The 23609-nt window shown below is 35.5% G+C and overlaps 1 protein-coding gene across 7 annotated transcripts in view; it reads left to right on the top strand.

The window, feature by feature from the left end:
* LOC127837211 (MOXD1 homolog 2-like) overlaps window positions 1-23609 on the top strand; it is a 172883-nt gene that overhangs the window by 86264 nt on the left and 63010 nt on the right. The window contains exon 11 of one of the 7 annotated variants that reach the window (XM_052364141.1): window positions 205-1120. The exons of the other annotated variants lie outside the window; for them this stretch is intronic. Within the exon in view, the coding sequence (XP_052220101.1) occupies window positions 205-562 (358 nt within the window). The 3' untranslated portion in view covers window positions 563-1120. Of the gene's footprint in view, window positions 1-204; window positions 1121-23609 lie in introns of those variants that run through there. 7 annotated transcript variants of the gene reach the window in all.

Below are 23609 nucleotides of genomic sequence, written 5' to 3'. Positions count from 1 at the left end.
AAAATATATTTATAATATATTGATTATAACTTCATGAACATTTTTTTATATTTCCCCATGATATACTGTATAAATCATCATTTGTTTTCACAACGTGAAATCACGTTTCTATACACATTATAACTTATTCAATATTTATTTGCTTTCAGATATACTATAAATCGTCATTTTATTTCTCACCGTGAAATCACGTTTATTTCACAGCGACCCCGAAACGGCGCAGATACACGCAATGATAGCCACGAAATGCAGCCCCTTTGTGTGCCGACATGAGTGTCTCGCCTACGTAAAAGAGCTCCAGAAGCATCCGTGTTTCCATGGCGATGTGTACGAAATGTTCCAATTTACAGCGTTGCAAGTCCAGAGCAACAGTGAGTACCGTGCGAAGATGTTCTACCTTTTCGCACAGCTGGATTCGTGCGACTGGGAGCTGTGGCAAGAGGGCAACGGTCATACCGGGGATGCTGGCGGACCTATTAACTTTGGGACGTCACGACGCCTGTCGCTGTCAACCGTCATAGCATCGGCGCTCATTCCTCTTTCTTTTGCGATATACATTTAGACGTGTTAGAAATACGAAGTCGAAGCAAAGAAAGCTGTGTTGTTTGCGTATATTCTTTCATTTATAATAAGTATAAAGGTGCCATACATATTGACACATATCCATTTAATTGTCTTAACAAATAAGCGTTACAAGGACCCGTATTTACGAAGCTTCTTAGGGAAAACTTACGGAAAAGTCTTAAATTCATAACATTCTTAAAGTTGTTGGCTATGTTATTTTTAGGCATTGTACTTATTGTGTTTTAAGTTAATATTGCTACATCGATTCATCAGATTTCGTTAAGAAGACTTGATAAGAAATTGTCCTTTTAGTGCCACCTCGGTTTCAATTTTTTTTATGGGCTTTGTAGATATCTATCAACATGGAAACAGATATTTTTTGGGCTGCAACATAGTCTTGGTGATAGATAGACGTTAATTGATAAGGTTTTCTCAACGAAATAAACGCTGCCGTGATTTATTAAGGTTAAGAATCTTCCATAACATTTCACTGATTCAATGGTTCGTTTAAAGATTTTAAAAAAATCATTTTTCATTGTTATGTTTTGTAAAGGACGTTCTCTATGATTTCTTTTCTTGAATACCGTTTAGTTTTAGTATATATATTATCTTAAAGTAAAGATGACACGTGTTTTGTAATTGAACAGTAAAAATAAATATAAAGTAAATTCTTCATCAGTCCGCGTATTATTGATTTTGGCCGAGCTCTGTGAAACGTGGGTTTATTGCAAGTGCCGAATGTGTCGTCACAGATTAGCATGTGACGTTCTTATAGGCTAATCAGGGACGACCCCTCCCGCCTTAACTGGATTTTTGCTGAGAAGAAGCGTTGTTTATACGGAAAAAAAACATAAAAGCGGAAAGTGCCGTCTCTGATTAACATGTGCGGACGACACTTGACGCACTTGCATTAAACCCCCAATTTGTACAGAGCATGTCCCATTTGTAATCATTTTCTTTCGCTTCATTCAGGACACGGAGTTTGTCCCCTCGATCAGCAATCGTACATTTTCAACTCAACTCACGAAACATGGAACAAACTTTGAATTGAATGGCTGGAATATCTATTTATATAGTTCTTTTTTACCAAATGCATTTAATATTTGAAGAGTTGTTCTACTGTTTGGTAAACAAATGTACCCAACGGAGACCCCGCATGTCCGGAATGGTGACCACCAACCAGACCCACATGCACCGTGCGTGGGAATTCGGGTCGCGGAGGTGAGAGTCGCGTGTACCAACCACGGTATCAACCGGAGAGCCGGTTATCTGCTGGATATCCCGATTTTAAATCCACGGCGTTTCCGATGATCATTATCATGAGAGACTCCTTTAAACATAGCCGTAAGCAAGCAGAAGATAATAATTGAAACCAAAACAGGATAACCGTTAATGACTGCATGGTTATCGAGTTAAGAGCTCCCCTGTCTGCTTATGCGACCAGGAAACTATGAATGACTAAAGCGTACATGGTCGCTTCTGACAAGACTGCGTATACACTCGAAGCTGGTCTGCAGCTACGCTGGTCGCACATGGCATAAGACCCATTTTCGCATGAGTCGGCTCAGATATAAACCAATATTTCCCATAAGAGTGTCAGCAAGTAATCATTTTCAAATCGATATTGAATTAAAATCTTTAACTGCAAAGTGCATCCGCCCCACGCCATATAAACAAACAAGCACACACAACTTCCAAATAGTCTACTATACAGCGGTGGGTGAACTTCTATTACGGTTGTACTAAATTTTTCCCGCTGTATACTGCAATTCGGACGGGCGCCATCAAACGTCGCTAGGCTGCATTGTGTACACACCGGTCTTACTGACCTGTGTACTAACGCGAAAGGAATTGTGGGTAGCACTTCTTTTACGAGTAAAAAGTGAAAGTGAAAGTAGGTCAGGTATTCGTGCATCGGATAATCGCTCTCAGTTTCAATAGAGATTTAAAATCACATTTAAAAATATTTAAATGACATTTCCTAAAACACAATTCCGTTTAAAACACACAATAAAAACGATTTTCTTTCATTATTAACATTTTCATTTCTACACAGAACTACTTTGGCGGAAGCATAATTCCCCAAACCAGGGGAATGTGATGCGTCTTAGTATAGAGGTGACAATAACGTAGTGAAGCCTCCATCTATGTATAGAATGCGCTAGGCTGTGCTAAATCGTGGACTGGTTATTCATTTGTTCTAGTCAGGCGTGTATCGTTCCTATTAATATATACCGTGATATGGTTAATTGTTCCGTTCATTCGAGATTTTTCAAGTCAATAATCCAGATAAGAAAAAAACAGCAATAATAACAACTTCAAATGTCGCTTAATTTCGAAAAAAGGTTGAAATAATAAATTCACAATATATTTGAGAAACCTACTGCTTTTTCTTAAAAAATAACGACCACATAATATCAGACATTAAATTATTTCAATTTAATAATTAACGTAGCCAGAATATTTGTTCAGACTGTTATGCTGATTAAGATGTGTGCACGTGTAAGTTTTATTTGGATTATATATATAAAGATGCATCATTTTAAATTATATGGTATGGTAACATAGATTTAACGAGATACGAAATGCTCGTTTGAATCATTTTAAATCTATGTTACCAGACTACATCTAGCGATAAACTTTCCCTATTGCTTTCAGGAACACTGATTTTTTATGTGTTAACTTTATTTTACAAAATATTGTTCGAACTATTCGTTGATTTTGAGATTTTACGGGCTTTTAAGTAATTGTAACATTAACCCCACCCAACACACATGCAATTGCCAGCATAGGTCATGGTATAAGACAAGAATGGGGGGAAAATAGTCATTTTTAACTTTTCCATTGACAAGTAAATCCTACCAATTATCATGTGGATACAAAAACATAGCTGGTCTAAAAAGAACAGTATTTTGTTAAAACATTAACAAAAGCATATAGTAAACAGTTATTTGTTATTTATACATGTAATATACAATTACATTGAATTAGATATAATTAGCTTGTTTTGTTTTACTTGTGCATTGTATACGCCCGGAAGTGATATTCAATGTTTAAATTGGCATTTGATGAAACAGTAGGATTACAGTTGAAACTGTCCTGACATTTAACGATCTGACGTTTAAACGGTCTCAAAAATTGTTAGTATATTACCAAATGTGGTAAAACGACCCAACGTTTTTGAATATCATATTTTTGAAGACTGATTTCAATGAATTTAAGTGATTGTAAATTGTCATACATTGTCATTACATTTGTAATATAAGCATTATAAAATATATTTTCATTAACTTTTTAATTTCATTTTTTTATTGAGAATGAATATTATTATTTGTCTGATCATAAATTACTATTAGTTTAATTCACATAGCTATGTAATACACTGAAATAATAAATTTGCACTTTGTTTCCACACACATATATATAAGTACCGGCATAAGGAGAAATAGAGAATTATTGCTCAAAACCTTAAGTGTTCGACTGCTAGGTCTGTTCGTACACTATCTTGAGTGATCCAAGCATCTTTTACGAGAATGTTAACGCAACCATACTAGCAACTCCGATGACGGTTTCCTTTGAGACATTACACACGTGAATGACCAAGGCTTTATTCAGTTAAGATACAACCATATGTATTCAAATGCTGCAGGAACCAATGTCCAAACTGTCAGAATAATTTAAGAAGCTACGAATGCCATTGTCAAAAAAGCATTGAAACATTTTCTCTCAGGAATCGATATCCGAGTTTGATTTTTATTTAAAATTATAGGAGATTTCCGTGGTCGAGTGTTCCAAACTTGTTTCCAAGCCCAGGGGTCGCATTTTTAGTTCCAGTCTAGCTGCAATCTAGCATACACATTTGTCGCCAGCGACATACAAACAATTAAAGTCCATTGCATTAATCTCCATTACATATTAAATATGAAAAAGATTCAAGCTGCTCTCGATGGAAATTCACGCAATGGATTGCAGTACCACTATTTCTATTACGTATGTAAAATATAAAACAAATATGTGGTCCATTACAAACCAGCGGTTTCATCATCTAACTTAAAATATAAGAACGATATTACTAGCATTGATCTTTTCAGCGTGATTCTAGTTGTTTTGCTGACATTTGTTTTAGCTATGCATGTATGTGTTACCTTTTAGTATCCTGGAACTGCAATTAAGTTAAGCCTTTAGTTTTTTAGGCGACATTTTTGACAAACGTTGGCGACGTTAAGAAATTAATTTTATTGGAATCATTATTATCTGTTAAGTAAAAGCCGCTTCATTTGAAAATAAGGTCGTGTTTTATAAATAATGATCAAAAGACTCACATAATAACACACTTAGTAATTAAAAGGTTCAAAGTTTAATTTGACTTTAGCGAACATGAAACATTGAGCCATTATAATTAACAAAGCTATCTATTCGAATTATTATAGATTACTTATGATCACATACACGGGTCAAAAGGTGAATTTTACCCAAGTAAACATCAAACCTGGCGCCATAATTATAAAAAAAAACTTTTCTGTTACTATAATCAGAAGCCAAGAGGTCCTTGTAAATGAATAAGACATTTTAACGTCTTACGTTATATGTTAATTTAATTAATCCGCTATCTTTGTGGTTCAATGTCTTTTTTATTTGCAAAGGTCTGATAAATAGAGAATAACAGGTTACTGCCTGATCTTTTTGTAATATATCAAGGCTTAAAAAAATATAACGGCGAGGCCTGCCGATTATATTTTGAATGTCGGAAATAATCTTTAAACCTTTAATTTTCCTTTTAAATACATTATTTAATAAATACAAAAGAGAAAAAATCATTACAATCTACATACATTACTATTTATATCCAAATTAACAGTTTATAGGCTCGGGCATTTTTTATATCTTTATTTAGGTTGTCTGAAATAAACCTTTGTTTTACGACCCATCAGTTGTTTTCGTAAATCTATTCACATGAAGTATTTTAACACTTTGATAGGCAGGCTATTAAGATTTTTATGACAACAGAACGATCGATCTTAAATGGACAGCTATATTAAATGTTTGACATAGACAATGTTATTATCATAACTAGAGATAACCGTTAATTATTTCGTGTTTTTGTTTCTTCAAAATCATTGTAAATGTTTTTCAGTAACGACCTGCAGAAATAACAAACGCCAAGTATATACAACAGAGGTATGAAGACTAATTGGACGATCGTGCTTCTTTGTCTGTTTGGACGAAGATAAAATGTAGCGTGAATCGACAACGGTTGATCATAATGCTTATTATTGTCTAAGGTATTGGCAATTTACAATTAGTATCATACGTGTACTGAATAATGTTTCAAATATAACTGGTGAAATAACTAAATAGTAAAATTGCCCATACATATTTCCTACAAGATTGTCATTTAATTTTAACAAGGTAAAAACAGATTTACTCATATTTGAAATGTTAATACTGTTGTTGTTTTTCGGGAGGAGTTTTATTTAATTTAAGAAACGTTGGTAACCCCTTCTGCTTAAGTGCAAAATCTAGAAAAACGATACAAAAGGGAATTTTATTCATTTTATACTCAACAATAGATGACCGTAGATTCACAATGTGCACCTTTTAAGCCCCAAACATTAGATTCCTGTGTTGTGTACACTGTTCAATATATTAGATCCCACGGGAGATAAGTCCTCTATATGATGATTTTTTTTTAGTTTTGTACTTGATGTAAAGATTGATTACGACACCTATAAACCGTTCAATTATAATATGAAGTCGACGGAATTGTTATCTTCTGTAATCAATGATAAAAGCCTAGTAACTAATTAAAGTGGTAATGTAAAACTAATTGTAGACCAATAATATGATCTTATTGTAAAATTGGTTTGCTTTCTTAATATATTTAAGACAATTGTCATTTTGTTTTCATCTATGCTTATTTAAAGGTTTAAATTTTTCGAAGGTCAAACTTTCGTTTGTATTATAACATGTCATTTGTATATGAGCCAGTGTTGGTGAAATGTTTTTTATGTCTGTATAAAGTTGTGCATGGAACTTATCTTTCTATATTCTAACAAATAATTATGTGTTTATCTATCTATATTATTTTAATACCTGTAATATATCTAGCAAATTTGAAGGATTTGTTAAAGCAACTCTATTATAAGACAACAAATTAACAGTTGAAGTTACAATGTAATGTATGAAAGTCAATAAAAGCTACAAAACGAACAACAAATTCGACATTAATTATGTACTATGCTATATATTTTGATATTTTATTAAATAGTTGCTTTCTCACAAAAATTGAGAGTTTTTTTATCATTTAGATTTAAAAAATCCGTGTCGAATAAATGTGCATATAACGCTACAAAATAAATGTATATGTTATGTACAGGGACCAGATTTAAAATGTCAATTTATTTTAAACGGGCAAAAGAGAATTTTGTTATGTGCGCAAAGAACGTCAAACATTTGGAGGAGATATATATTCATTATTAGTTAAGTTAAATTATATCAGCTTAATGATGAAAGCTTAATTATGTAAGCCTTCAAATTGGCCAATGTACAAATACATATTATTATGTTTTCCATGTTATATTCTCTAACTGTATTGATTGCATCTGCGTCTTGAGAAGTTTATAGTCACATTTAAAGTTGCTTTCATTTTGATGATCTATGCCTGCTTTGTATTTGAATGTTACAATTAATAATATAATAATTTGAGCAAAGCTATTGTAAAGAAATAAAATACTGTAAATATATCGTCAATATAACATGAACGTTTCACAAATGAATAGAAGAATACTTTTTGAACTTGTTTTTGCGCCCTCGACTACTCACTCTTACTTAAAGAAATAATACGTATTTATAAACGAACACCCATAATTGAATTGGAAAAAAAATTAGAACGAAACGTTGTTTTGTCAAAATATCATGCTTCAAATAAATGTTAGCAAATGGTGAGCGAACTTCATGGTCGTAATTTTGAAATCATAAATTTAATAAAATTCCATTGCGCATGTGAAAGGCCATATGTGATATTTTCAATCATGCTTTGCACTATCGCCGATATAATTTTATCAAATCAAACAGGAAACATACAATTATAAAAAATTAAGCATCAATGATGTTTTCATTTTCATTTATTTGCAAAAAGAGAGGATCGCTATCATAATTTGATTAAACAGATTGAAAGAGTAAACAAAAACAAATATAAAAACATACGTTTTATCAATAGGAGTTATGATTATAAATAATTATAAGTAATACAGTAAAACACATTTCACTTGCTCGTTTCATTGCTACGCACCACAGTTTGTTCAAAATTCAAAATCTCGTTAAACATGTAATTCTAAAGTACGGAGAAAGATCAATTATTCAAATGGTCATACAAAGCATTTGGTATTTTAACTTATTTCAATACACGAAAAATTTATCTGTATTATTTACTTAATAACAATAAAGATGTCTATTCAAGACAAGAATGATTGACATCGCGTTTGTTTGAAATTTTGTATCACAGCGCTACACAGACGTGTTGTACTACGTCTAATCTGAAGTATTTTCAATGAGCCGCGCTCTATGAAAAGAGGGTTTCATGCTCATTCGTAAAGTGTCGCCCCAGGCTAATCAGGGACGAAACGTTCCGCTTTAACTGAATTTTCGTGAAGTAAAGTCTTCATGGAAATTAAAAATACAATACAAGCGGAAAGTGTCGACCCTGATTAGCCTGTATGGACTTCACAGGCTAATCTGGGACGACACTTTACGCACATGCATTAAACCCTCGTTTTATTGAGCGAGGCTTAAATGCAGGTATGTTGGACCAAACACGACGATAAATAGACCAGCTTGACTGAACGTTATTGGTGTTTTGATGACGCTCGCTTGACAATCCAGAGTAACTGTTGTGTTTCGTTATAAATAAAGTCGTACAACTAATTTGAAATATATTTCAATTGTGTTGTAATGCTTCAACAACTAATATTGTGTTCAATAAAAGAAGTTGATAAGTTGTTTGCTTGTTTAACTGCTCATACATGTATGCCACTTGCATGATTATCCTTACAATGTCTTTTATCTGCCAAATACACGTACATATCGTACTGTAAATGTTATAAGCCGTTAAAGTTAATATATATTCAAAACTGCGCAACGACAAAGTTCTCCAATTTTTCAACGACGTACTGCAACCTTCAGCCAAGTGTTTCCAACATCAAATACCTCTACAAATACAGCGAGGACAACAGCGGTACGAGGACGGCAGTAAATGCCGTCGCTACAGATGCAGCAACTCCGGAAGCGTTTCCGTCATGATTTCCATTGTCATGACCGCGACCTTCTTCCCACATTTCCCAGTCGCAAGAATCCAGTTGAGCGAAAAAGTAGGTCATCGCCAATTTACTTTCAGGGCTCTGCATGGTCCAATCTCGGTAGAGGTCGTGAACGTCGCCTTGGAAACAGGGGTTCCTTCCGGAGAGCGAGGCACTCTTGGCGGCACTCAAAAGGAGTACATTTCTTACTTACCATTTCAGCCATTTCCGCTGTTTTAGGGTGTCTGTAAAAAAATAAAAGGAATGACTACGTGCATATTTCTCACAATATACAGAAAAACAAAAAACCAATACAATAAATTACAAAATCATGAGTAAGTGACTTTATCTTTTGGATAGGACTGTTGATCAAAGCATCTAACACATAATTATGGTTGTATATTAATCTTATGTTAAATAGATATTTTTCCTATTTCGAACTGATAAACGCCGTGTAGAATTACCAAGCCCTTCTTTAACAGTGTAAGAACTTTATTATCGGGGGTATGATCGTTGGACATTCGGATCAGTTATTTAACAGTTAACAGAAAACGTTTTTAAACCGTGCTTTTTAAAGAGTTGAATGTGTACACAACACATGTACAGCTGAAACTGCGCAGTATCTGAAATTCGAAATACCGAGAGGTAAAACCGGTGTTAAGAGGCATATCGTGTATAGTAAGAGTTCGGTGTGTGTTACGTGTATTTCAGATAATTTAATGAGGTCCTGACGCGCTTGTACCAGCAATTTCACCGAATGACCTTATTTGACTCACGAAAGTTGTGACGAATTGTGAATCATGGCTGCACTTTGTAGCCAATTTATTATTCACTAAATTATTTTAATTTTGATTTGGGATTTAGCTGTGGGTAAGCCGATGTAACCGAAGGTAACCCCACCTGTTCGTTACGGTAACCACCAACTAAACTCACATGCTGGCGGAAAAGAGGATTGGGGGTTGCCATAGTGAGAAGCGTGTGTACTAACCACTGCACTGAAATGGACAGCCATAGAAAGCTCGGTTTTGCGGATGTACAATTTATAGCTTACGTCTGATCAAAAATCTGCGTGAAGTTACATCCTCTCTTCACGGGAGTCAATTCACATTCGCAAAAGTCCATACTCTTCCAGGATTGGCACACTGGAAAGAAAATAACAATCAATTATACGTGTGAATGTGTAAACCACCTTAGCAAAAAGACTAAACCGATGACACGACAAGTAATATTTTCTTTAAAAAACCTAATTTAATCTTATTTAATCAATTGTACTATAGGTGTATACAAAATGTGGCGCATCTATGACTAGACGAAAAAAGTTTCGGAAAAGATCGAGATTTGTAGAAATGGACAAGATCTATCATTATATAATGTATCATTTTAAAGTTTGCAATATTAATTATCAAATTATACGTAAGTAACAAAAAGGAAGAAATTGTTAAAAAAGATGTTCGTATATACTCGTTCTACTCTAACTTAAACTTCGTCAAAATATTTAAATAGACAGCACGCGCCAACATTCTTCCTCTGCGCATGCGCTTCACACGGTTAACAGTAATCAATTCACTGGAGTCTACTTTTATTCGTTTGATGCATTTTTACATCAATTCGCATCCGTGAAGTTACACGACACATATTACTGAACAATTGCACATCTTCATAAAAAGGGTGATACTTCGTCACAGTGCTGTTATCACATAAGTGCATGCCAAAGATTCTATTAGATATCACATTTTTAAGGGATATGCATTCGTTATTAAAATGTCACATTATGTCATGTAAGAAGTAATATTTGGAAAGGATTTGAATAATACAGATGGCAAGGGAAACTATAAATTCTGACTGCCCTACTTGTGAACAATGTAAAACATTCATCATTACATTAGAATAAGTAACATTAACTTTCATGTGTATTATCAGAGTTCTAACAACGATCTCTATTCTTAAATCGATTGCAAAACACTGTTTATAATGAACATGTACGGGGACCGCTTTAGAAGTTAAGTGGAAGCATATCGTCGGGAAGAACAAAATTAAGTTTGCAGACAATGATAAGCGTTTCACAAATATATGTGTATCGCTCTGGGAAAACGAGGTTTACCGTAATAACTCTATGTTTTCGGACACTATAAGTTTTCGGACACCCCTCTTTTTAGCAAAAATAATTATTTTTCGTGACTCTTAATTTTCGGACACACGAGTTTTCGTCCATAATTAATGTCTCTAAGTTTTCGGACAGTATATTTTACAGCGCTATTTTACCGAATTTCGGTCCTGTTTTCGATATCTAATGACACTTGGATCATGGGGTTTTACAACCAGATTAACATCATAAGACATGGCAGCTGCATGCCTGAGGGCAACGGACCATTACATTTGCGTTATTGGCTAAATAACCTTGTAAACCGGTATTAAACAATGGTTTCACCCGATAGGGGTAGTTTCAATTAACAGTTCAATTATCTACCGCAATGGTACTACACCTTCTCAGTAAAATAACTGTGACAAATACTAATCGCTTCAAAGCGTGATGCACCCTATTGCAAGTTTAACGAACAATGGAAGGTGTTAGAAAACAACTATCTAAAATGAACAAACAAAGAATTCATAGTGTGTTTTTTATTTCGTTGATTACATGTTGATACTAGCGAGTATCAGTAAATCACATGCTCATCTTTGAACTCGTTGGTCAAAGTACAACCTTGTAATAACTTTCTGTCAAATAAATTAAGCATTTAAAATGATTTAAAATGCAGTGCAAACGTATATAACTGTAAATTATACTATACGGCATGGTTTTTTACACGCGCGTGCTATTACCGGTTGTCGTTGATACAATTGACGCTCTTTTCGGACACTTCAATTTTCGACTCTTAGTTTTCGGACACCTGTATTTTGTGAATATTTTTCGTATATAAGTTTTCGGACACGAAAAAAAATAATTATTTTTAAGTGTCCGAAAACATTGAGTAATTACGGTAATGCATTTACGTTAAGTTCAGTCCGCACATCTGTGAATAGAAGAGACTTATTTCAAACGAAAACTGCCCTTAATGCGGGAGGAGTCGTCTCTAATTAGCCTGTGCGGACACTACGAACATCATTAACCCCATTTTCACAGATCAAATTTCATAAAATTTATTAACGTATTCGAAGATGCCATGCTTTCCTTCGGGTAGTAGGTAAGGAAGGAGAAAAACATTTCTTCCTGCGTGCCTTACCCATAGAACGTGGTCATGTTTCGTTTTACCGACTGATACACACAGGTAGTCTTCATCTCGTCTCCTGGATGTATCACGACCGACACGTTGTAACTGTTGTTGCAATTGGAAAGCACGTTTGTAAATAACCGTTTCCAGAGTCCGCGTCTTGAACTACAGCCCAATCGTTATTATACATATATGCTCGTACTGATAAGTGTGTGGGGTGGGGTTGTAAACGTCATCAATAAAATTATATGTTCTTTTGTGTTATAGTCAAAACGTAACCTGAACGTACCCTGATCAAACGAACCTAGTATTTTGCTCAAACGTAAACGTGAAGGTCGAAACGTACATAGTTTGTTTGGTAAAATCCGACAAACGTACTTTGTTGTTGAAAAGTGTATTATACGTTTTATTGAAAAGTTCTCGTCTTTATAATAAAAAAATATTTCTTGTTGAATTGATGCTTGTTATTGCAGTCAACAGCCCATCAGTATTTTAGTGGTGGGTGTGATAGCATACATTTAACATAAACAATTGAGAACGTTTCGATCTATAATTTGGTATGTTTTGTCCACAATTGGGTATGTTAAGTTATTAATAGTTATACAAAACGATAACGAAAAATATTGAATTGTGAAAACGGACTATGTAAGCCCAGGTTTAAAGAATCAATAAGTAATATTCGACAGGGACATTTTCTGACGTTCATCACAAAGCGTCTTCCGCATCCAATTTATTGTCACGTGATTAAATCAATTATATTAAAGACTTGAAATGGTCCTGGTCCATTACGCTACTATGTTAATTCTTAATCATACTCACAACTGCCAACGTCATAGACGTTACTGAAGTAGGCATATTTATCCATGTTAAAACATGCACCAAATGCGGTCTTCTTTATCCGTAAGTTGACCCGCTAACGAGGGCACTGGTTTACGTACAGATAGTTTTATGTATACTATATTATGTAAAAGTTATAGGGTGAAGCGTACGAACAATCAAGTCAGCATATTATAACAGTTTGGTTTGTTTGATGTGTACTGAAGTATGTATTGCACGAACATTTGATATGGGAAGGGGACGACGGAATCGCCCTCCTCTCTTCAACGTAGTGCGGAAAACGACGCTATTCGGCTACATCGTAATGGCTTGAATACAAAATACGCTATCCCATGCTAGTGTTCATTTGGATAGACAATTGGATTGCGTAAAGGAGGGTAGATATTGCTTGCTAGATTCCGTTTTGAAGCTTTTACGGATCAATACTAAACGTTAATCAGGTAAATATAAAAATGTAATGCTTAATGCTGATTCTTAATGCCGTAATTCAATTATCCTAGACCTTTTCATGTATTGATACTTTATCAAACAACTTATGAAATTCAATAATGATCACATGCCATGCCTTTAAATACGTTACTAAGTTTTGAACAGGTTTACTCAAAGGCTGTTTGTCTATTGTTTATTCAATAAGCCATTTAAATCGTATTAGTCTGATAAGATACGCCAAACCTGTGTGTAATAATTTAGTAAAGACCGACTTATAAATTAGTTTTAATTAATTTAAGGCAATGTACTGGAAAACTTTGCATATTCGACAGGCACAGACATGTTTTTTTAAATAGAACATTCATGAATTTGAGGAATGAGTGAATTAATAAGTAAATAAATGAGTGAGTGAGTGAATGAGGTTTGGGTTTGGGTGGGTTTGGTGTGTGCGTGCGTGCGTGCGTGCGTGAGCGTGCGCGTGCGTGCGCGTGTGCGTGCGTGTGTGTGTGTGTGTGTGTGTGTGTGTGTGTGTGTGTGTGTGTGCGTGCGCGTGCGCGTGCGCGTGCGCGTGCGTGTGCGTGTGCGTGTGCGTGTGTGTGTGTGTGTGTGTGTGTGTGTGTGTGTGCGTGCGCGTGCGCGTGCGCGTGCGCGTGCGCGTGCGCGTGCGCGTGCGCGTGCGCGTGCGCGTGCGCGTGCGTGTGCGTGTGTGTGTGTGTGTGTGTGTGTGTGTGTTACATTGTATAGTTTTCATTGAGGGAATAATCGCCCTACGTGGCCGCGCTGTTTATGTCCTCCTCTTGTTGCTCAACGATCTCGTCAATAATGTCCTTTTTGCCTCGTCGTGGATGGTGCCCGCGTCCACCGCCTCCGTCACCATGCCCATCGGTACCGCCGTCCCCTCCGCCGGTCGACGGACGGACAGGTCCAATATCGAGGTCACTGATATCTTGGCAGCGCTTAAGTGGATCGCTGAAATTCGATCATGTTGCGATGACAGGGTATAAATAATACCAGCAAGAAATGGACGTGTAATATAACGCATGGTGCGTATCAGCGAGTTTTATTTGGTGTGAAAGAATGCTGGATATATTTTGCGTTATCCATGCGCAGAGAAAATGTAAGTAATATGCATTTGACGCCTTACTCCAGAAGAGGCAAGAGGTTTTAATAAACTCTGATATCTAGCGAGAAAAACAATAATCAACCATTTAAAATCCTATATTTATTTGTTAACTACCATTGGTTCCCATATTGGGTCAGTTTTCTTTTAAAATACGAACTAAATACAAATTAGACGGAGTTTGGTGAAGATTCGGAGTTGAGAAAAGAGGTTGTTCTAGCATGGGTCTTGTGTTGGTTATCTGCTACGCCATTCAAAGGGAATGCTTTAAGTTATTGAAATCGAACGTGTGGACGTCCTTAGAGGTCATTAATTTTAGCCATAAAAGCAAAATGATATTTTAATTCAACTGCTGTACTTCATACTATTAACGATTATTTAAATGGCAAGATTTGTATAAAAGGAAAAGTTTTTTGTCAGTCGAAGGCAATATTTAACGCCATAGAACGGCGATGTGTAACGCAGAACTTACGAGAGTCTGAAGACGTTTGGGAACTGGACCTTGCTGAATTGGTAGTTTCTACAGAGCAGGGAGGCCAGGCTGTACTTCTGAATGGCGGCCTGTTGCGCTTAAATTCCAAACAACAAGTTTGTATGCAAGCATTAAAAGACCACTCGGTTTAAGCCTTATCAATGAAATCAAGAATAACAAAAAAAAAAAAACATTTATATTTTATTTCTATTCAAAAGATAATTGCTTAAGCATCCTAATTTTCGGTGAGATAATAATATATAAATGTACTTTCATTTGAATGAAGATATAATATTAATCTTTCTTGACCAAACATAAACAAGTAGCAAATAGCTTTAAAACAAATGTATTCTTAAATAATGGCAATGAGCGTGGATGTACTTGGACAAAATGCAATGTTATAGTCTATTAAAAAAATTATTCTCTTTCAGATAGCATCGATATGTTCATTGTAGTGCATCTGATAAATGCATTTCGAACATATTTATGCATACCTTCGTTAAATCCTGTCCTTTGATTCTGATAGAAGAATCTGTCTCCGAATTTGAGCCTGCGGAACTGGTCTCCAATGATGCACCCATTGTCGGACCCAGGGCTACCCCTGGGACGGGCTTCTCGCTCAGAGACCCGGGAACAGGTCGATGTTTTTTGTAGAACTAAACAGATCGCCGTATAGGAAAACTGGAAAAATATCCTTAGAACACAAATGTCCCCACATTCCACTGGTTATATAAAAAACTGCTTATATGTCGATATCAATGTGACAACAAACCGAGGTGCGATTGTGTACATGCTCGTTAATGTACATTGTATTTATAACAGTAAATTACAGTAGAAGCTTATTTGTGTATATGAACGTCCTACACATATTGACAATGCAATTGTATAACTTGGAAAGGACACAACTCCATCGGTCTAAAAACAATTGAAATATCACAATTCGAATGTATACGTTTTTATTAATATTATATGTAAGGTTTCTTCACAGAGTAGTCTTTTTGCGCGACACAAATGTACGAGAATTCCAGATGACCAGGGACTATAATTATTTTACTGTACCTGTATCCTGCCGCCTGGAGCTTCGTACTTGTGTCAGCATCATGATTAACAAGTCCTCCTAACGCTGCTGAGGTGCTCCATGACGTCACTTCCGATAACCCACAGTACTTCCGGTACTCGTTGTAGGAAGGGAGTCCGTGGTCGCGACCCCTCTGGATGTTCAGGGATGCCAGATCGAAGGAAGTATCGGCTACGGGGTTGACGAACAAAGTGTTACGCACAACGTCTTCGATGGTTCTAAAATGAAGATGTTTAGTTAAGAAATGTTCACAGTAATAGTAATTCTCTCCTTTTAAACGACTTTTAAAACAGTAGCGACATACCGATGGCTGCTTAGTGACATTTAAGTAATTAGGCCGTGCTATGTGAAAAGGGGGTTTAATGCATGTGCGTACAGTGTCGTCCCAGATAAGCCTGTGCAGTCCACACAAGCTTATCAGGGACGACATTTACCGCTTATATGATATTTTTTGTTCAAAGGAAGTCTCTTCTTAGCAAAAATCTAGTTTAGGCGGAAAGTGTCGTCAATGATTAGCCTGTGCGGACTGCACATGCTAATCTGGGACGACACTTTACGCACATGCATTAAGCCCTTTTTCACAGAGCGCGGCTCAATTATAATAATTATGGAAATGTGTTTATTTGTTTTATGCATGCAAAGTATTAACATGTAATGGCTATATAAAGAATGATAACTTTAAAACAAACGTATATGATTCAATGTGTCTGAGCCAATAGTAGCATGTAAACAATTATATAATTTAGTTTGGCTATGCGTTGTTGCAAAACAGCAACTAGTCAATTTTGAAAAGCCATGTACCTATCTGTTTCGGGTGCCTCGAGGGTCGACATCGCGTATGCAAGTCCCTGCATCCCAGATGGAGCTCCGTTCACAGACTCGATTAAGGTCATGGTCGGGTCAAAGAAGGTCTCGTTCAAGAATTGTTGAACGAACAATTCGAAGTCCTTTGTGTAAACCGACACTTACGTGGGGATCCATGTGTGTCCCATGCTGCAAAAGGGCATAAATATGCGAACATACTTAACATATCATCAGGTGCGAAAGTTTTATTGAAATCCAAACACTATGAAATCTATTCGCACTATGTTAGTGTGTGTTTGTTTTTATGTCGGCTGATTATCAATTCTGTATATAGTGTATTTTAGGGAGTAATGCGCAACTTTGACGTTTTCTTTTGATACTTTTTGTCTGAAAAAAAGTTTATTTTTGTTAGAGAACAATTGATAAGTTATGAGAAAATGCGTGTAAAAATGAAAATAATCATGTAATTAAAATTATATAAAACGTTATGAATACTTAAACAAAATGTATACGGCGCAATGTATTTTTGTGAAACTATATCCAAAGATTCAAAAATATTATAAACATAAAACCGTAATTTGAAATGTGTACCTTTGTGTGTATGTTTAATCAGTCTTTGTAATTTACTGTAACAGCTGAAAGGATTTGACATGTCGAACATTTCATAAATTTATCTGATCTCTCGCTAATTAAAATCGATAATCTACCTTAATCAGCACAATAATGTTTACAGATACCTACTGATACGCTATTCCAAAAGGGTTGGCGATGGTGGCATCCAGTTTCGAGTCGTATTCGTACTTATTCGAACTGGCAAGTTTATAATTCTTCATCGCTTCCAGCAAAAGGTAAGCAGGGAGAAATTCGTCGTAAACAATCTTCTGCATGATTCCGATCAACAGTGTTCTCGTCTGCTGGAACGCTTCCTCATCATTTGGAATATCTCGGCGCAGACGCTGCGCTTAGACGATTATGTTCGAGCACGAACACGTTGTGGTACGACATCAGTGTAGGAACTTTGTTGACGCAAACATTAACTTAATATAACGCGTTTGATATATGTTGTGACACTTGTTGTGGCACTTGTTGTGACACTTGTTGTGACACTTGTTGTAACACTTGTAACACTTTTTGTGACACTTGTTGTAACACTTGTTATGACACTTTTTGACATGTTATATCAGCAGAGGACGTGCGTTTGTTGTTGTTAAAAATCATTTAGAAACTACGAGACACTTAAAAGCGGAAAGTGTCGTCCCTGATAAGCCTTTGTGGACTGCAATTGCTTGTCTTGGACGACACTTTACGTACTTGCATTAAGCCGGATTTTCGCAGAACGAGGATCAAATGAGTATATTTTACTTTATTTTACCATTTAAATATCTAAAACCAATTAAGGGTCGGAATTCTCATTACTTGGATCAAATAACCCCTGATGTGTAAATGTGACACTGAATGGTATTCATGTTCAGATAATGCTCAGTTTTAAAATGCTTGAACGAAATCCTCAACAACAGGACTCCAAAATGAACACAACGAATGACTCTCACCAGCGAGGGCGCAGTGTTTCCCATTTGCCGCGTCAGAACGGCACGTTCTATCATCACCGTTCGGTAGACGTGGCCCATCTGCGCCCAGGGCGACCTTCAAGAACGCTATTAACAAAAATATTCCAGCAGGTCTTTGAATATAATAATATTTTATATAAGGAATAAAAAAAGAATGACTTCTTTGTGCGCTATAAGTTAATGTATGCCATGTATAACTGCTATTAAGTCATTTTAGTACCCTATAGCACAGTGGTTAGCGTGTGGCTATGATATTAATTAGTGAAAACATTATTTTGAATGATAAATAATCATATTATAACGAACAATCAAATTATGAAAAATATTACTATCAAATATATATATATATATATATATATATATATATAACAAGGTATCCAACTCAAAATCACCAGAAAACGGGGTGCATCGCTTTGAACAGCCATAGCTTCATCAATTGTACAGCGATTTTCACCATCTTGGTCTTATTCAACGCAAAAATGAATTTCCATTCTAGAAATGTATATATCTTGTCATATTTCTACAAATTCTGGGCCAAATTTTAAGAAATAATACGATACACAGCTCGCGTAACCTACATGACACCGATCAGACAAAATTAACCAATGAAATCTTCAGTTGTAAAGACACACCTTCGCATTAGACCAATGATATCACTTGTGTGTTTAAAATGTCGGTTAGTTGAAATGTATGTAAACAAAGATGTCAAACGGCGCTGGACAGTTAGTTTTGATGCATAATGCAACGGCAAGCCCGGTAAGAATGTTTTTTTCATACGATTTATCGAATTATAGTATCGAGTTCCGTGGGCTTTGCAAGGAAAATGCCCTATACTACGTGAAGATGTCATTCATTTAGCATGTATGATCGATGTTAAGTACAATATTACTGAAGTGAACAGTACTCTATGAATAGTGCTACAATGTATGTAACAAATGAAAATTAATTCTTATTTAATACTCCTTGTACACATTCATATGTTGGTTCAATCTTGCAAGAATAAAATGTTGACATCGAAATCGTATAAACCCACTTCAAAACGTTATATACATTGAACATGAATCATTCTTTAATACGTTTTTTTAAATATCAAATACATTTTTAGCGCTGCATAGCACCAACATACACTCGCGATTGTTTTACTCAGGGTGCAGAATCAATAGAGGTTTCAGGGGGTTTACACACTGGCCGGAGAGTATGTAACTATGTACACTTTTCGAATTGCATTGCATATAGGCTCAAGAAGAAATATGTTGTATTTCGTGAGAACCAAATTATTATTTGTATTGATGATAACACCACAGTTATTCTGTTTAATAGTATAAACATACAGTTAGTGCTAAAGAACTGCGTTATAACATTTGTATCTTTTGATTTCATTCCCTACGTTTTAAGAAGATATATTAATAGGATAATTCAAACCTTAGCTAAAAAACTTTCGCCCAAATCCTAACACTGCCTGCTAAAAGCATGTTAAATGACCAATAAACGGATGTCCAACGACCGGAAGTCAGGTATATTTGCATTACGTCATACGTACGCGTAGTCCCATCTCGCAAGGACGAGAGTCGCTCGTCAAAAGAGCCGTAGACGTTGGAAGCGTCGATGTATGGCGTAATGTCGTTGATCTGCTGACGCTGAGTTACAGTTGCATCAGCTGATAAATTTATATAAAAATAAAAATGAAGTGATGACTCATTTCGACTGAAAAACTTGAATGACTAAGAAAATGCAACGATTATGGATGGTACGATGACGACGCTGTCAACAACGGCTGCTCTGTTGCTATTGCTGCTACTAATTATGACAGTGATGGTGTTGCAACTAAAACAACTTCGGAAATATAACAAGGCATATTATACTTATATGATTACTACGACTAATACTAATTGCGACATCGACTACGATTACTATATTTAATAATATTACACTTACAACAATGTCAAAAATTACGGCTACTGAGAGTACTTCAACAACTTAATATTGTAAATAATCCCGCAAATACGATGCATGAGACTGCTCATGTGAAAACAAATGTATAACCATTCATATAATTTAAAACACGATTAAAGTTACATATGTGACGAAGGTTCGTCTGTATTACCTGGTGACTTGCAATTGACCCCAGATGACCTCGGGACCTCCATGCAGTATCCGGCCTTGAACCTAGCCAAGTAAAGGTCATCTTCGGCAAAGTTGATGTTGAAACAATTGTCGCGACTGCAGGTGGGTTATTTTACGAAACGTTTCATGGATAGGTGAACAGAGAATACTACAATTTAAATTACAACGAATCGCTTTTATGTGTGAACATGTTCATGTTCAATAAGTGATGATTTAGAGGATATTTGTTCATGTCAGTTTAAGATATTTTGTTATTTCACGAGTGATCATAGAAATAGAGAATAATAGGTCAGTGTTGATTATAGATCAGGTTTATCATGCGAGGCTTAGAAAACAAAAAGCGCGAGCCTTGGCGAGTGCTTTTTCGTTTTCGTACCGAGCATTATAAACCTGATCTATAATCAACACTAACCTATTATTCTATTTATCCCACTTTTTAATCAGTAAACTTTTTTTATTTAAACAAAATTAGTTTTCATGAGTGTTTTTCGTACTTTGATAATGACTGTAGTGTAACCAAGGTCAGTGTATTACTCCGCGTTCTAAAAATAACCGCTAATCAAATAATCATTTTTTTAAATCAGAATATCGTTCTGTAACAAAGAGTCGAGCGTTATTAATTACAATTTAAATCATATTGAATTGCAAATCTTAAAGTTTTATAATATCAATATGAGATTAAGTTGTTATATACAAGGAACTACATTTGTTTACAACGTAGCCTAACACCACACACAATTCACTTTCGATATCGAACTATCAACTCGATCACGAGGTGCACAATATTTGCTTCTTTGTTATAATATGTGGTTATTTCGTGACGAAATAACAAAGATAACTTGGATTTAAGCTAATTATATACATTAACATTTTGAATGTGGAAAGTGGTACCAAAGAATCGTGAGGCAAAGTTGTTCGAACTTGAGAAAGACATTTGCTGGTGAAGTGACTGGGTGGGGCGAACATCAAGAACAACTTGTCCGACGGTAGACAGTGGTTGTCTAGGCTGCATTTCGGCCATATTTTCAGAACAAGAGGAAGCTGTTGGATTGTTACTGGACTAAGCAAGAATGTTTGAAAACTTTTGCTGCTGTTCAACAGATATGTTGGAATAATTGGTTATGGACTGGACATTTTTGTGCCCTGTTATGGCCATGGTTTCAATGGGTGGAATGTTTGCATTTCGAAGGTTTTTGGACCAGGAATTTGCGAACTGCGTGGTTCGTTATACTCTTGTGCTCGGGAAAGACGGCTTCTTTTGTCATGGCATTCAGCATCTGACCTAGCTTGTTGACACCCAATTGTTTACGCATGAAACACTGGGATGCAGTGTCGTTTGTGCGTATTGCCAGGTATTTCTTGGTCCAGACGATTGTTGTCTACGGTCAGAGGGGAGCAACGCGAACTGACTTCTTCAAAGGGGAGCAACAACAACAGAACATATTTGCAACATAGTGTTAAATTTACCTATTACTAGAGGTTTAATGACAATAAATGACAACAAACACGTTTTTTTACTACTTTTCTTTGTTTTAAGGTCATTAAGATTGACAAACATTTGAGATTGTTTTTATTATTGATGCCCTTGGCAAATAAAGGTGACGAGGTGCGTGGGAAAAAGTAGTCCCGGTTCGGCAGTTGATGACGTCATTTCGTGCCGTTGATTATAGCCTTCTGTTGATTATAGATGAAATTTAATAAACACGTTTTTAATCAACCGAATTCGCTGTAAAAGTGGGATAAAATATATTTTTCTATGATCACGAAACAACATTTATTAGGAATTATGTACGCAGTTGAAAAATACATGAAGCTCAGAATCTTTTATGACACAAGCTTTAACCCCGACTAGCCTACGGCCTACCTTGGTAAACACAAATGGTACAAACATGAAATACTAGTAATATCCGAAACGAGACTTCACCAGCGTGTATACTATATATAATGGTTGAACTTTTTAAAAATAGTTTAATAAAAGAATGGCAAAATATTTTTAAAATGTATTTTCGTATTACACGGGATACAAATTTACAGTTGTTTCAATATAGAATTATGCAAAGAATTATAAGTACAAACTCGTTTTTATTTAAAATAGGATATACCACTTCAGCCAACTGTATTTTTTGTTAAACTAAATGTGAAACTATTCAACGTATATTTTTTTTAATGTAAGTATGTCAACCAGTTAATAACATAATTGCTTTCTAAATGTTATCATTTGTCGAATCATCTAAATATGCCAATCTTTAAACTGGGACATTTAAAAATAAATGGGATTTTTAAACCTTTTATTTGTTTTCATAAAAATGTTTATTTATAATTGCAAAATCAACAACACTAGACCCACTCTTTAAGCTGCAAAATCTTACCTGACCTAGCATTGTCATGTACTAAATGAGATAAACTAGTTTGATGATTTGTGAAAAAGTAAAGAATGGGAGATACTGTTACCTCTTCTCCAGTATTAGTAATATGGGATTAATTAGCATTGTATTGTAAATTGTTTCTTTAAAATGAGCCGTGATCTTTGAAAATGGGGTTTGATGCATGTGCGTAAAGTGTCGTCCCAAATTAGCCTGTGCAATCCGCACAGACTGATCAGGTTACGATACTTTCCGCCTAAACTGGGTTTTTGCATAGAACAGATTTTCTGTAAAAGACAAATACCATTAAAGCGGAAAGTGTCGTTCCCTAATTTGCCTGTGCGGATTGCACAGGCTTATATGGGACGACACTTTTCGCACATTCATTAAACCCCCTTTTCATAGAGCACATCTCAAATATATTGTTTATATTTTTATGTAAACGCTTTTGATTGTTAAAGTCACTATCACGCTCACCAATACATACGGCTACTGTATTATGCTATATAAAAACATTCGACAACAAGTAGTACCATACGATGGTTGATTACAATAGGAAGACCCTAAAAACAAGTAACATTGATGTAAAAACGTTATATTACAAGCATTCGGCAAGTTTTAAGCATCTAAATATCTAAATATCGTTCCACGATGTAATCTACTTTCGCTTTCGAGTCAGGATCGGATTCATTCGGGTTGCGTTCATTTGCATAATTTATACAAGCCATTTTCGCATTCGCTAAGTTC

This window comes from Dreissena polymorpha, chromosome 7, assembly GCF_020536995.1.
Source record: "Dreissena polymorpha isolate Duluth1 chromosome 7, UMN_Dpol_1.0, whole genome shotgun sequence".
Classification (NCBI taxonomy): domain Eukaryota; kingdom Metazoa; phylum Mollusca; class Bivalvia; order Myida; family Dreissenidae; genus Dreissena; species Dreissena polymorpha.
The sequence above is the reverse complement of the archived record's forward strand: the minus strand, read 5'-3'. Positions and strand labels throughout refer to the sequence as shown.